Source organism: Dermochelys coriacea, chromosome 3 (genome assembly GCF_009764565.3).
Source record: "Dermochelys coriacea isolate rDerCor1 chromosome 3, rDerCor1.pri.v4, whole genome shotgun sequence".
NCBI lineage: Eukaryota > Metazoa > Chordata > Testudines > Dermochelyidae > Dermochelys > Dermochelys coriacea.
The window spans coordinates 208223186-208237606 of NC_050070.1; the positions used below are offsets into that span (position 1 = coordinate 208223186).

Consider the following 14421-nt stretch of genomic DNA (forward strand, 5'->3'; position numbering starts at 1 on the left):
TGAGATGCCTAGGGCTGATTGGTCTGAGTATTTTGCATTGCACTTTATATATTCAAGCACTGCTCCCAGTGACTTCAGCTGAGAGTGCTCAGCGCTCATGTAAATCTGACCCTAGGCGTGTACCCAGAAAACAGGGAGAGAGTCCAGCGTGGCATTCAACTGCTCCACTTACCACTCACTTTCAAATTTCTGCAACACATGGGACAGTGGTCTGACAGACACAGCCCTAATACACCCCCAGAGCACCAGCCATCCTGGGACCAAGTCATCCTGAACGAGCCCAAATTTAGACAGATCTGCACAGGGATGGCAAAGGGCACATTTCTGACACCCAGGAGGCCCGCTCTGCCAAATTTCAAGTCCCTGCTCCAAAGCTCAAACTGAGGCAGCCATGGAAAATTTCAGCCCAAACAGTTAGTCTGGCAAAGGCACAAATAACCGGAACCAGGGTCTTGTAATAGAATGTGTCAGGCAAACTTAGCTACAGACAGCACTGCCAGCACCAGCTGTAATAAGCATTGAGAGGAGAATTCCCTAGAGGATAACTATAATCCAGGGGGATCAATATACCGTGTTTTAGGGGAACTCAAATGTTAACCACTCAGGGGACTTCACTGTCTAAAGAAATCCCTACCCACTGCTTTCAGCACCGGGGGCTGAAAATGGCCACCATTAGAAGCACTTATCATCATTACGGCTGCGAGTCTGTAACGGATTCCATGACTTTCCGGGTCTCCATGACTTCCGCAGCTACAGCGGCCATTGCGGCTGACCCCAGGGCTGCCCCAGCAGCTGGCACTGGCTGTTGCTGGGGTGGCCCCGGAGCAAGCCACTGGGGTGGCTCCAGAGCCAGCTGCACCGGCTATTGCTTGGGTGGCACCAGGCAGCTGGCCCCAGGACCGCCCAAGCAGTGCCCGATGTGGCTAGCCCTGGAGGCTGCCAGAGCAGCACTGATTTCAGGGGCAGCCCCGGAGGCCATTCTAGAGGCCATCAGAACAGTGGCCCAGGGGGCCTTGGAGCAGTGGGTGGCCGGGGGTAGTCAGCCCCCACCGCCACAGCAGAGACCACCCATTGGCTCCCGGAGGGCCCCCAGAGCAGCTAAGATTTACTCAGGGGTATTTATAGTAAAAGTCATGAACAGGTTACGGGCCGTGAATTTTTGTTTATTGCCCGTGACCTATCCATGACTTTTACTAAAAATACCCATGACTGAATCTTAGCCTTACTCATCACGCACAATATAAACTAGCAGTGGATCTAGAAATAAAGGTCTGGAAGGAAGCGTGTTCTAGTGCAGGAGTTCCCAAACTGGGGCCTCTCGACCATCAACCATCTGCAGGCCATTTGCTGGGGATCTGCAAAACACGATGCACCTCCCGGCCTAGAAGCCTGATTACTAATCCCATTTCTGACACTGACTCCTTCTGCGACCCTGAGCTAGCCACTTAGCCTCTCGGGTGTCAGCATCCCCATTTGTAAGAGAGGATAACACTGATCTGCCTATTTCTAGGGCGACCAGTTGGGGCTAATTAGCTGTCTGGGAAGCCCAGTGAAGATTAAAAGTGACGTATCAGTGTTTTACCATTTACAGTAATTACACATATGCATTTCCAAATCTCCTCCTAAAAGCCACATCACTTGGGATTCAAAAAGGCTGGAGGGAAGGATGAGATTGGACAGAGGGGAGTGAAGGGCCAGAGCTCATAAAACCTTTTCTTCTGGCAGGAACTTTAGTTCCATAGTCTAAGCATCAGAAGAACTTTACCATACAGACAGGAAACACTGCTTACATATTTACAAATATTGGACAAGAGGGGAAAGGCGAGACATCTGGGGAGACTGGAGCAAAACAGGCCAAATATTTTGCAGAAGTAACGTCCCTCTTCGGAGGAAAAAAATCTAGGATTTGTTCCGAGTTACCCATGTCACCAGGGCTAGGCTAGCATGAGCCACAGCCTTCCCACGGCCAGCATGCTGCTAGGGCCCTGGGGCGGTGGGCCCACGGCAAGGAGCCACACAGGGACATGGCTTTCCGTTTCTCTTGTATTTTGTATTTTATTTTTTCTTAATAGCAGCAGCAAATATGGTAACTGCCAAATATTAGACAGGCGATTAGAGAAAAGCCAATGACTAGCTCATATTTTTACACATACAATCAATAGCCTTCCACCTCCACTGGAGTTATTTGACACATCAACTTGTTGTAGGCAGCAAGCAACTCACATCAGCCGACCCCTCCCGCAGCTACAGAGCTACTCTATGTCTACATGGCAATAAAAACCACACAGCATCGAGTCCCAGAGCCCAGGTCAATTGACTCAGGTTCGAGATGCAGGGCTAAAAATTGCTGTATAGACAGTCAGGCTCGAGCTGGAGCCCAGGCTCTGCCATACACCCCCCTCATGGAGTTTCAAAGTCTGCACTCCAGCCTGAGCCAAATGTCTGCACTGCAATTTTGAGCCCCACAGCCAGAGTCAGCTGCCTCGGGACAGCCATGACCATGCCACTGATCTTTTATTGTAGTGCAGACATACCCTTTGTGGCTGCAGGGGTGGAAAAAACCCTTCTCTTTTAACCCCTAAGAAATGGAGATACTCACTCGGTTTTTGTGTGCATTCACGGAAGCATAGCGGACTGTTCCCCGAAACCCAGCAACATTGCGAGGCTGATGGGAGACAATAAATAATCTCAGAAACAAAGCAGGGTGTTGGAGAAGCCAGAGTGCAGCAATCTCCTAAAGACTTCCCAGCTCCACCCCAAGGCCATACAAACCTGAGAGCTGCAGATCTCTTCTTAATGCCCTTCCCTGTGATCAAGTGACCACATAAACAGACCACACGTGCCTTAGTCCTACATTTCCCTGAAAAACTCCTTCTGCGCTAAGGGGACAGTGATCAGTAAAGTCGCTCTGGGCAGCAAAGCTGTCAGCATCACCCAGGTTTGTACCTTCATAACCAAATTTTAGTTTGAGCAGAAAGCGAGTGCAGGAGCCCAGAACCAATCCTTCCTTTGAGTACAAACTGATAATGGGGCTGTGTGGGTAAGCTAAATCCAAGGCAGTGCCTGAGGGCCAGCCCAGTGGTTTCCTATTCTGATACTGCAACTGGATAGATGCAGGTGCTGAACCTGCCTGTTACCTCCCTGCAGGCAACTCAATCCCCCCTCCCATGCACAACCCTCCTGCAAACCCCTCTTAGACCCCACCCTGTGCTACCTGCCAGCTGCCCGATTCCTCCATCTCCTGAAGACAAGCAGGCCCCACTGGAACACGTGATGGGGTCACGCACTAGAGCATCTTGCTCTGGCCCCTACATGATGGACTGCACTGGAGCCACGAGGTCACACTCATCTCTAATATCTCAGTCCTGCCCTGCTTCCAGAGCTCAAACCGCTCATTTCACCCTTCCAGGGACTTGTATAGTTCCCATCTCCATGGTGTCTGAGAACTTCCCAGTTCCCTACCTATTCCCCACCCCCACGGCAGGTGCTGTCAAAACCTCTCCCCTACCTCTGAACAGGCACCAACATGGAAGTTACACGCTAAGAGTTAACAATTGGAAAACCTTATGATGTTCACCTATTTTCCCAGGCTCCTCCGAGTCCCCCTTGGAGCCTTTGTTCTCCCTTTCTTTACTCTCACCCCTCAAGTGCCCTTCCCCACTCCAGAAGACGGATACAGCTGTCTTGAGACCAAGTCAGCACTGATCCTTGCATCCATCACAGGAGGTTATTCCCTGATGGGGGGATAGTGCTGCTTCCAGAAATCTCTCATGTCTGCACAACTTCACCTGTGGATGACGTGATCATTCTGAACTAATTCTATGTAGAATAATGAAACATGGCAAGTGATTATGGGGAGCTTCACGGATATAAAAAAGATAATGGGTAGGGGTGGGATTTTCAAGAGGCAGAGTTAGACCAGGGGATGTTGGCAATGGCCCAAATGGGCTCAGAGTTCAGCCCTGGGCAAGCACTTTTGAAAATCCCTCCCTAAAATCTCCAGACAGGACCAGGTGCTTAGAGGTCAGAGCACTTGGCAGTGCAGTGCAAGGAGATGCCAGTTCAATTCTCTCATCGCTTGGGAGGCAGCAGCCGGCCCTGAGGACTCAGTTGCATACCTTGATACGAACTTCCCTTCAGTGCTGACTGGTCTGAAGAGGATTCTATTCAGTCCTCCTGGCCAGCCAGGAGAGGGGCTAGAATTGCAGAGCTGTGAGAGTGGGGCCTGAAGCAGGGGAAGAGTGTGCGAGTCCTCAAGGCTCAGGGATGGACTGGCTGACGGGCAGTTCAGTGGAGTTCATACATGTTTGTGTATCCTTGACTGCCTCCCTCTGCCTGCGGTTTGTCGTCTCAGACTATCAGCAGTTCAGCAAGATGCAGGCATTCAAACCTTGATTTAAATAATCTGATTGAAATCAGTGTTACAGAATCTCAACCCAACTCCGAAATCTGAGCTATTGTAATTTCTGATTAAAATTTAACAGGAACTGAATGATAAATGCTGGGTTTTTCCCCAATGTCGCTGTTGGTAGGGTATCTTATTTGAATTTCATAAAACTGAGGTAGGCAAAAAAAAAAAAAATATATTGAAAAATTATGACCCTGATTCTATGAACACTTAAGTGCATGAGTAATTTTACTCATGTGAATAGTACCACTGACTTCACTGGGTTTACTCCTATGCTTAAAGTATCAGAGGGGGAGCCGTGTTTGCCGCTTTTACAGATCCAGACTAAGAGTCCTGTGGCACCTTATAGACTAACAGACGTGTTGGAGCATGAGCTTTCGTGGGTGAACACCCACTTCGTCGGAGGCACGTAGTGGAAATTTCCAGGGGCAGATATAAATATGCAAGTTTTCATATTTATACATGCCTCTGGAAATTTCCACTACATGCCTCCGACGAAGTGGGTGTTCACCCACGAAAGCTCATGCTCCAACACGTCTGTTAGTCTATAAGGTGCCACAGGACTCTTTGCTCCTATGCTTAAAGTTATGCATATGTATAAGTACTTGCAGGATCAGGACCTAAGATTGTATTTTTATATTAAAATGTTCTCTTAATGCCTATTTGGATTTCTCTCACCACAAATTTACTTCAGTGTTAACACTGAGTATCTGCCTACATTTTCAATACATTATCAAAGTTCAAAATGGTGAATTTTTTTATACATGTATTCTCACAAACCCTGTGTTATTGATTTATCCAGACTGAATGTTTAATGCGGCATTTGAAACCACAACTAAAATCCACGATCAAAAGTCACAATCTATTATGCCCCTGAGTCCCATTATTCCAGTTCACTGAGGGCGATTTCAAGGCTTTCAGAATTAAAATGCTTGAGAAGGAAAACCAACATGGATGCATCACCTGTTCCCTGAAGTTTGTAATCCTGGAGCACACCAGCCCGAGTGATGAAAATACTCATTCAGCACCAACAAAAGAAGCTATAGCACTTAACAGCTGTGATGCTGCTTTCATGATCCAGCCTTGTTCCTCCCAGAGTATTGTCTTGAGACCTCCACCAGTGAGCGGCTGTTACATTTTTCAGTACTTCACTGGAGAAAATGACTTTCTGAAATGTAGATTTGGCCTGTGGTTGAATTACTGTAGCTGAAACTCAACTACTAGCATAAGCCTCTTCTACATATTCAAGACCAAGTGTTGATTCCTAAATTGTGAGTGGAAGCTGGCACACATGGGAATATTTCATAAGCTGGAAAGTGATATGGTGTTAAACCTGTGCTTTCATGCTTTACAAGTCAATGCTTTTAGAATATGCATTCTGCAGTTATCTCATTGCAGTTCAGCACAAGATTTTTTTCTGTCTTCTTTCACACTTCAACAGATTCAGCCATAGCTGATGAATCTGTTCCGAATCAAGTCCCAACAATGCTGCCTTCAATATCTGGAGCAATATCTCAGCAAACCTCTTCAGGCCAATATTTGTTACTTTCTGGGAAACAGAGTCTATATCCTGTCTCTGCTTTTCACAGATTTTCATTAATTTGGGCCATTCTGAAACAAGCTTCTAAGCAATCTGCAAATGCGGATTCCACTTTTCTTCTTGAGGCATCACAAATACATGGCTATCTCTATGCTTGTCTTTGCAAAGTGGAAGAATTCATCTTGTGCAAGAACTCATCACACAACCCCTGCTCCTGCAACTGAATCCACATGGCTAACCCCCTGAGCCCTACAGAAGTCAGTGGAGCTCCACCCTGGTACAGGGATCCAGACTCATGCATCACATTGCAGGATCAGACTGGCCTTCAATACCATGGTCGTTGCCAGTCTTTCCTTCCAAGTCTTCTAGCAGGAACTGTACAGTATGCGCAGAACAGCCAGACTTTACGCACCAAGGTCATCTTTTTCTTGCAAGGCTCCCCTTCTCCTCTTAGCCTCATTGACTGCATTGTCTATCACAAAATCAGTGGCCTGGCACTTAGTGTTCTCTCACATATTTTGATTGTATCACCAGCAATTGTGGTCAGATGTTTGAAAGAACAGGAGTAACTGGAGATGTCTAGCTTGTCACATACAAAAAGTCCCTCCCTCAATAGTTGCTGTCCCATATACAAAAGCTTTACTATGAATGTTACACCTCCCATCTGTACTCAAGACATATGTGCTCTCCAGACAGGTTATGAAAACGCAAGGTTTTCTCCTCTTGAAACACTTTATTCAGGAAATGGCCATCAGTTGCAAACCCTGAAGGAAGAATATGGTCTAGTCAAAGCCTTTTGTTTTTTTTTGACTTGTGGATATTTGAGGGATCAGAAGGTGGTGCTGCTTGCAAAAATACCACAGGCCATTTGCTTATCAATTTTGTGTTTCAGATACAAAAGACGTTAAAAAAGCCTTAGGGCTTCACTTTTTTTAAGTGTGCATTTTTTTAAATGTGAAATTTCTTAGTAGAAAAAAATTCCATGTAAAATCTGAAATGCTACAAACAATTAGGAAATTCTAATTGAAGACAAAAGTACAAAATATCCACTCAGCCATTTAAAACTATCAAATGAAAATACAGTAAAGAACTAGCAAATGGTAAATAAAAATCTGATTTAAATTATAAATATTTGATTCATTTTGTAAACTTTAGGATTTCTATACATTCTGTTGTTCAGGTGAAAGAATGTGTCTTTCTCCTTGTGTAGACATGCCTAGCACATTGGGGATAACTGCCAGAGTAGAGACAATAAATAAGACTACATTTTAGTCATGGGTATTTTTAGTAAAAGTCATGGACAGGTCATGGGCAGTAAACAAAAATTCACGGCCCGTGACCTGTTCATGACTTGTATTATACAAGCCTGACTAAATCTTGGGGGAGGGGCAGCCCAGGCTTGCCTCGGGTGCTCTAGGGCAGTGGGTCTCAAACTTTTTTCCTGGCAACCCCTTTCACACATCAAGTATCTGAGTTTGACCCCCCTAATAAATTAAAACACACTCTTTAATATATGTAAGACCATTATAAATGCTGGAGGCAAGCGGGCTTTGCGGTGGAGGCTGACAGCTCGCGAGCCCCCATGTAATAACCTCACGACTCCCTCAGGGGTCACCACCCCCAGTTTGAGAACCCCTGTTCTAGGGGGAGCAGCCCGGGACACCCATTTGTGCTGGGGAGAGGTGCAGGTGGCAGTGGGCGGCCCGGGACCCCCACAGGTGCTGGGGGAGTTTGGTGGGACTGGCAGGCTCCCTACCCTAACCTGGCTCCACATGGCTCCCCAGAAGCATCAATATGTGTCCCTCCCTCAGCTTCTAGGTGGAGGTGTGACCAGATGGCTCTGCGCGCTGCCTCCGCCCCAAGTGCTGGCTCCCCAACTCCCATTGGCCGGGAAACATGGCCAATGGGAGCTGTGGCGGCAGTGCCTGTGGGCAGAGGCAGCATGCAGCCTCTGCCTAGGAGCTAAGGGAGGGACATGTCATCACTTCGGGGGAGCCCCCCTAGGTAAGCACAGACCAGAGTCCTCACCCCCTCCTGCACCCCAACCCCCAGCCCTGAGCTCCCCCACCCAAACTCCTACTGCTGCTGGGGGAGGGGAGGCGCGGTGGCCCGAGACTGCCCCAGCAGTGGCTGATGTAGCTGGCCCAGAGGCTGCCTGAGCTGCTCGGGCAGCCCTGGAACCAGCCACACCGGTCATTGCAGAAGTCACGGAGGTCCTGGAAAGTCACAGAATCCGTGACCTCTGTGATAAACTCGCAGCCTTAACAATAAAAATACAAAGCACCCAGAGGAAATGTACAGCATGTGAAGTATGCTTTGTTTATAAGGAGCTTTATTTTGGGGGGCTGTATTAGATTCACACCCTACAGGGGAATGATCCTAGTCTATTGGATAGGTGTTCATCTCTATGCATTGAGAATAGCCAAATGGACGAGGTACACGCAGAATTCACTGACACCACGCTAAGCCCTTGAGCTATATCGCTTCTAGTAGAGGTGAGAAGCCACCTCAAAGTCCCCAGGCCTGGTAGAGGATCTCCAGCCCCTTTGCAATGCCAGACAGTGCCAGGAAATGCTTTTCCAGCTCCTCTGATGGCACTGAGGAAGATGTTCCTACCTGAGCCAAATCTGGGGTCAATGAAGTCAAAACTGAAGATGCATGGTGGGGAGATGGCATGCACCCAACACCCTCTGCCAAAGTACATTCAAGGGGAAGCACCTGGAGAGAGGTTCTTACTGATAAAGGCCCCAGGGATTGAATAGGGATGTAAGCTACAATCCCAGACAAATGCCCCAGACTATGGTAGTCTGTGATGGACACTCCTCACATCTGACTTCTTTAGGTACTGGTCAGCTACAATTCAACAAGGAACTCCAGGAGCAGAGATCTGTAAAGCCAATCTCATGGCAGGGAAATAATGTTTTAATGTAGCGAATACAAGGTGGGGGTGTCATCTGCTGGAAAAGGCGGGCAGGGTTTTATTTTAGAGAAAAATAATTAACAAGACTTGGAAGTGGGAATCTCAGATTAGTCCAATGACCTCTATGAAATGGTGACTTCTCTTCACTTGTGACAGGAGCTTTTTGCAGATGTTACTAAATTCTGATATTTACACTTCAGACTAAACAAGGAGAACCTTTCTTCTCCAAAGTGTGCACAGGATGGAAATCCAGAAGGGATTTCCAGGGAAACATGGTTTTCCAGAGGCCCTGTCCGAGGAGTCCCACAGCTTTCTGACAGTGCTTGGCAATAGGTCCTGATTGTAAGAGCTTACCGCAAAAGGTGGGACAGGAAGTGAAGCTTAACTAAACAAACAAGTAAATAAAGCAACTTAAACTCAATAATCGGAACTTCCAATTTCGATCCGTGCGACAGGCAGGCTGCCCTGGTGACCTGGGGTGAGGGGCACTGATCGCCTGGTCTCTGCTGCGGCTGTGCTGAAGGCCCCATCAGAGACAAACTCTCTGTCCCGTGAGATTTAGCGATGCCCCTTTTAAAGGGCAGTGTTTTGTACAACCCTTGACGACAGCAGCATCTTTTATCTTCGTGTGGAGTTGGGAAGGAATGAATACAGAAAACCAGACTCAAAATGCAACAATACCCAGAAGGAAAAGCCCTGCCCCTGACACCAGACCCCCAAAAGAGTGACAACCAGGTCCCTGAGACTGGAACCCCCAGAGTGCCCAAGCGCCCCTGAGGCCAAAACCCCAAGAGCTTTGGGCTTCTGCATCAGATTAGGTGGATCTCACAATCCTGCTGAAAAACAGAAACATATCATGAAGGGAAAACAAAAACAGACTTAATTCTGAACTCCATCGAGAACAAAAACACAAAACAAAATGAAACCCAGAATCATGGTGATGGCTCACTCACAACTCATGGCAGAGATGGTTACGAGCAGCGGATGGGAAGCCAACGCATCAAACACAGCCTCAAAAGAAGAGCCCAAAAGAACTGTAAAACAGAGAGAAACCCAAAGAAAACCATGATAAAAAAAACACAAAATGGAGAAAAATTAAATAGAAATGAATTAAAAATCAAAGCAATATTGCGTCCCTCCCAGTGCACACATCTCCTCAGCTGCTGCTGTCCGCCCCCATGCTCACTCCCCAGCACTGACAGGAGTGTCTCCCCGGCTGTGCGGGAGCTCATTGACATAGCCAGCCCTTTGGGACAAGGACCCATAATTTGTGAACTGCCTGTTAAGCACCATGAGCTCTCCGCCAGAGGGACTGGGGTCTCTCCCAAGACCAGATTCTCCTCACTCGCCATTTCTAACACAAGGCATAAAACGCAGAGCAGCAGTGGCTGATGCCCAAAGTGCTGTGATGGGAGCTTCAGTCCTGCCCTCCCTGAGACAAGCGTTTCTGATTCTCCCACTCAAATGAAATAAATAAAATAAATTGACCAAATCAACCCTCTGGGGCTCCTCCCGCTCCCACAGACAAATCAACTCTCCCTTCCCCACCGGACCCAACCCCCAGTTCTGCTCCCTCGCTGCTGAAAACCCCTCCACGCTGCCAGCTGTTGCCTTGCCACTCCTCACCAGGTCATATGCGCCACTTCCAGGCCCCACCATCTCACTGGGCCACAGGCCCTATCTCCTCCCTCCTTGTGACCACAGGCTGGCTAGCGCCATACACTTGTGGCCTCAGGGCTCTGCACCAGGGTTGGGACAGGAGTATGTTGAAGGTCAGACTATGGCCATAGAAAGGATTGTTAAGGGTTCACCAGGACAGCTCATTTGCACTGTCCATTATATGGTACATAGACTGTGAATTATTGTGTTGTCTGTTTTAAAAGCATGTAAAATTGCAGATATGGGCTTACATTATAAATCAGCACTAATAAACAATTCAATAAGCTCTGTGACAAATTTGACGCAGGGAGGTATTACTGCATTTGATTCGATAAAATTACCAGGAAGTGAATATCATGAATCTACTTAGGATGTTGTAGTGTGGTGCAGTAGCATCCAGGACCCCACTGTTCTAGGCACTGTACAAACACAGAACAAAAAGACAACTCCTGCCGCAATTTAGTTTACCCTCCAAGTTCTCCAGCATGATTCACAATTCTACCATTTAAACTCATGGTGACATGGAAGCTGTGATGTATCCGACAGCAGCAGGGTACAAACCAAACACATCTTGCTATGAACATAACCTTTGTGAGAATACAATGTTTAATTACATCGGTTTGGGCTTACTGTGCTCTATTCAACTCCCCCACACTGCTTTACTCATGTGCTTTAACTTGTCCCCTTCGAGGTAGAGTTTTATAATTGCCATGTGTCCAGTTATCCAGTTATTCACCTTTGTTACAGATAATACAATAATAATCTTCTCTTCTCCTCCATGTCATTTCTAGTACCAACCCACTCCCCCACAAAATCCTACGGCTTTTATAGTATGAATACAAACTTTTTCTGAAAAAAGTCCTGAAACTACCAAATCCCGTGCTCATCGCTCCCTGCATTGTGCCTGGATTTTGCATCCCTTTCCTGTGCCCTTTGTCTGTTTTCATTTCTTTAGACTGTAAAGTTCTCAGGGCAGGAACAGTGTCTTTTATGAGTGTCATGTGCAGTATCTAGCAAAAACTAGGGTCCCCCCTGAGTCTGACCGATGCTACTACAATACTATCACTAATACTGATGTCTAACTCTTTTACATATGATATGTCTCAGGTGAAAGGTGGGCAGCACAAACCCATTGGGCTTGGATTTAAGTATTTCAGGTCTCAGGGAGGATACAATCTATTCTATGCACAGTCTTTCTCTACAGTTCATTCTTTCCAAGTGAAAGAAAATCTGCTCCAGTTGTAGGAAATAGCATTTCTTCTTTACCTAGGTGAATTTCTAGTCTGCTTTTCACTGCAGTAACAAAAGGCTCTTAACAGTTTGCACCAAAGTGCAAGCATAGATTTAGATGGAATACTGATGTCAGAAAATTAAAATCTTTGTTACCCTGTCCTGCAGTACTGACCGTGTTCATCTAAAGAGGCTATGTACCATTCTGCCCAAAATGCTTTCCTTCTGCATAGACAGACTGTCACTCACACATGTATATAGTACCTTCAGCAAGGCACTAGAAACTACTGCAGTGCAGTCTGAATCACAAGGAGACAGATCTAATCAATGGACTGCAGCTGACTGAGCAAAAAAAAGAAAGAAAAAAAAACAGAGTAGCTTGCAGAGCACAATAGCACATTGCCAGTTCAGACAAACAGGAGAGCTACGTCCCAGAAAAAAGACCACCTTTCCCTTGGTGGCCAATAAATAACTGCACTGAGCTGGTGAAATAACAGCTCATTTGGAACATTTTCAATGAATATATTTTTGAAAATGCAAAGAATCCACAGCTTGTTGCGATTATATTAAAAAGGACGTAGGCACCAGGCACAAATGAACACAATTACTGACAGTACTGAGCCAGGTTTCTATAGAGAGCACACAGAGTGCGAATTCAGCCTTGAAAATCTGCAGTTCAGCATGCTAAATAACTGCAAAGCTTCTCTCCCAGAGTTTACTTATAAATCCTGTTAGGGAACAGTAATGACAGCATGCTAGGCTGCCCATGTGTTACACTATCCCCATTTAGCTGGCATTAGCATCTCTTGTAGGTCTTCCTCTTTTTAGAGGATTTTATCTAGGATGTCACTATTTACTCCAGGCTGAACTGTGACCCTGAAGAGCTGAGGGCAGAAGTAATCTTTCTCACACTGAAATTAAAAAATAAATCTGCCTGGCCATTTTAGGACTACAGGCCTGCAAATCGAAATCTGGACTTGGCTGCCTGGGGGGGCAGGGGTGCATCCTGGAGAAAAGCACCTGAAATGACAGGAGTGCTTTGACTTCAAAAGCAGCTACAGGACATGAGCGTTATATGAAGCCCAGCTTCCTGAGGAGGGGGAGCACTCGGCAGACATGCTGATGTGACAACCCACAGCAGAACTGAAGGAGTCATCAAGGGCTAATGCATTATTATCCACAAACCGAGAACACTCTGCGTGCCCTGACATGAAAGACACAAATGCCTAATAAGAAGGACAGGCTGGCTCCTTTACACAAGTGAGACTACATTCTCCATTCTGCTATGCCTCTTGTCCTTATGATTCAGTTCAGGCTATAATGTTCACTGCCTGCTTTGGGCTCTCCTGCCAACATAATGCTGTCCACCCCTGCACTTGGGTCGGTCTCACTTACGTCATTCGGGGGGGTGGTTCACGCCCACCCCTGAGTGACATAAATTATACCGACATAAGTAGTAGCGTGTAGAAGCCCTGAGTTGTTGGTTTCTCACTGTGAGGCAGTGTAATCCCTCCACTGTTTCACTGGGCCCTGGCCAGAATTCTACATGCACCCAGGTCTTAAACCACATCTTGAACTTCCTCCATGAAATTAGATTTGTGGCTGTCCACATGGATTGCCCCACACTGAACACACTGTATTCTTCTGTCCATCATTTGTTTCCTATTTGCTCAACAATAGTCTGTGACGTTGCACTCCATGTATTTTATGGAAATATGCTTATGAGTGTGAATATGATGTAACTGGAATATGCTTTATGCAAAAGATCTCTTGTAAGGTATAACAAAGGCTATAACCTACTGAATATATTCCTCCTACTTGTATGCATGTATCGTTCTTGTATCTAAAGATAGAAGTATAACTCTGAGGTCCTATTGTAATTATGCAAAGTGTGGGCCATTAACGGTGGTTTAGAATCGCGATGGCTGCCATTGACTAGGACAATTGGTTGTAAATGGTTTATTGACCTGCAAACCTTCCTGTGTACCTGTTGGCCAGCCCATGGGGAATGGAGACTAGGGGGTCTTACAGTGACATATGACCATGTCACATGATACTGGAATCCATCTTAAATCTGGTACTTTTCCATTTAGAAGGAGGGGTGGGGACCAGGAGAGACAAAAGATTCCTGCTTTGTGCCAAAGCTATAAAAGGGGGTGGAGCAGGACAAAGGAGGCAGCCAGTCATGAGAAAACCCCTGCTTGCCACCTGAGAGGTCTCCTGGAACTAACAAGGACTGTACCAGGGGAAAGGATTGGGCCCAGACCAGGAAGGAGTCGAGTCTGTGAAAGAAGCTTATTGGAACATCTCTGAGGGTGAGATATTACCTGTAATCAATTTCTTAATGAATTAGGCTTACACTTGCATGTTTTTGCTTTATTTTGCTTGGTGACTTACTTTGTTCTATCTATTATTACTTGAAACCACTTAAATCCTACTTTTTATACTTAATAAAATCACTTTTGTTTATTGTTTATTTGTTTATTGATAAACCCAGAGTAAGTGATTAATACATGGGGGAGCAAACAGCTGTGCATCTCTCTCTATTACTGTTATAGAGGGAGGACAATTTATGAATTTACTCTGTATAAGCTTTATACAGCATAAAACGATTTGGGGTTTTGATCCCATTGGTATCTGGGTGTCTGGGTGCTGGAGATAGGT

General features: G+C 46.3%; 1 protein-coding gene across 6 annotated transcripts in view; it reads right to left on the reverse strand.

The window, feature by feature from the left end:
* TTBK1 (tau tubulin kinase 1) overlaps window positions 1-14421 on the reverse strand; it is a 152122-nt gene that overhangs the window by 56333 nt on the left and 81368 nt on the right. For 4 of the 6 annotated variants that reach the window (XM_043512181.1, XM_038397439.2, XM_043512182.1 and 1 more), the window contains one exon: window positions 2600-2665. In XM_043512181.1, the coding sequence (XP_043368116.1) occupies window positions 2600-2665 (66 nt within the window). Of the gene's footprint in view, window positions 1-2599; window positions 2666-5371; window positions 7471-9821; window positions 9896-14421 lie in introns of those variants that run through there. The other 2 variants (XM_043512185.1, XM_043512184.1) reach the window with 2 other exon arrangements.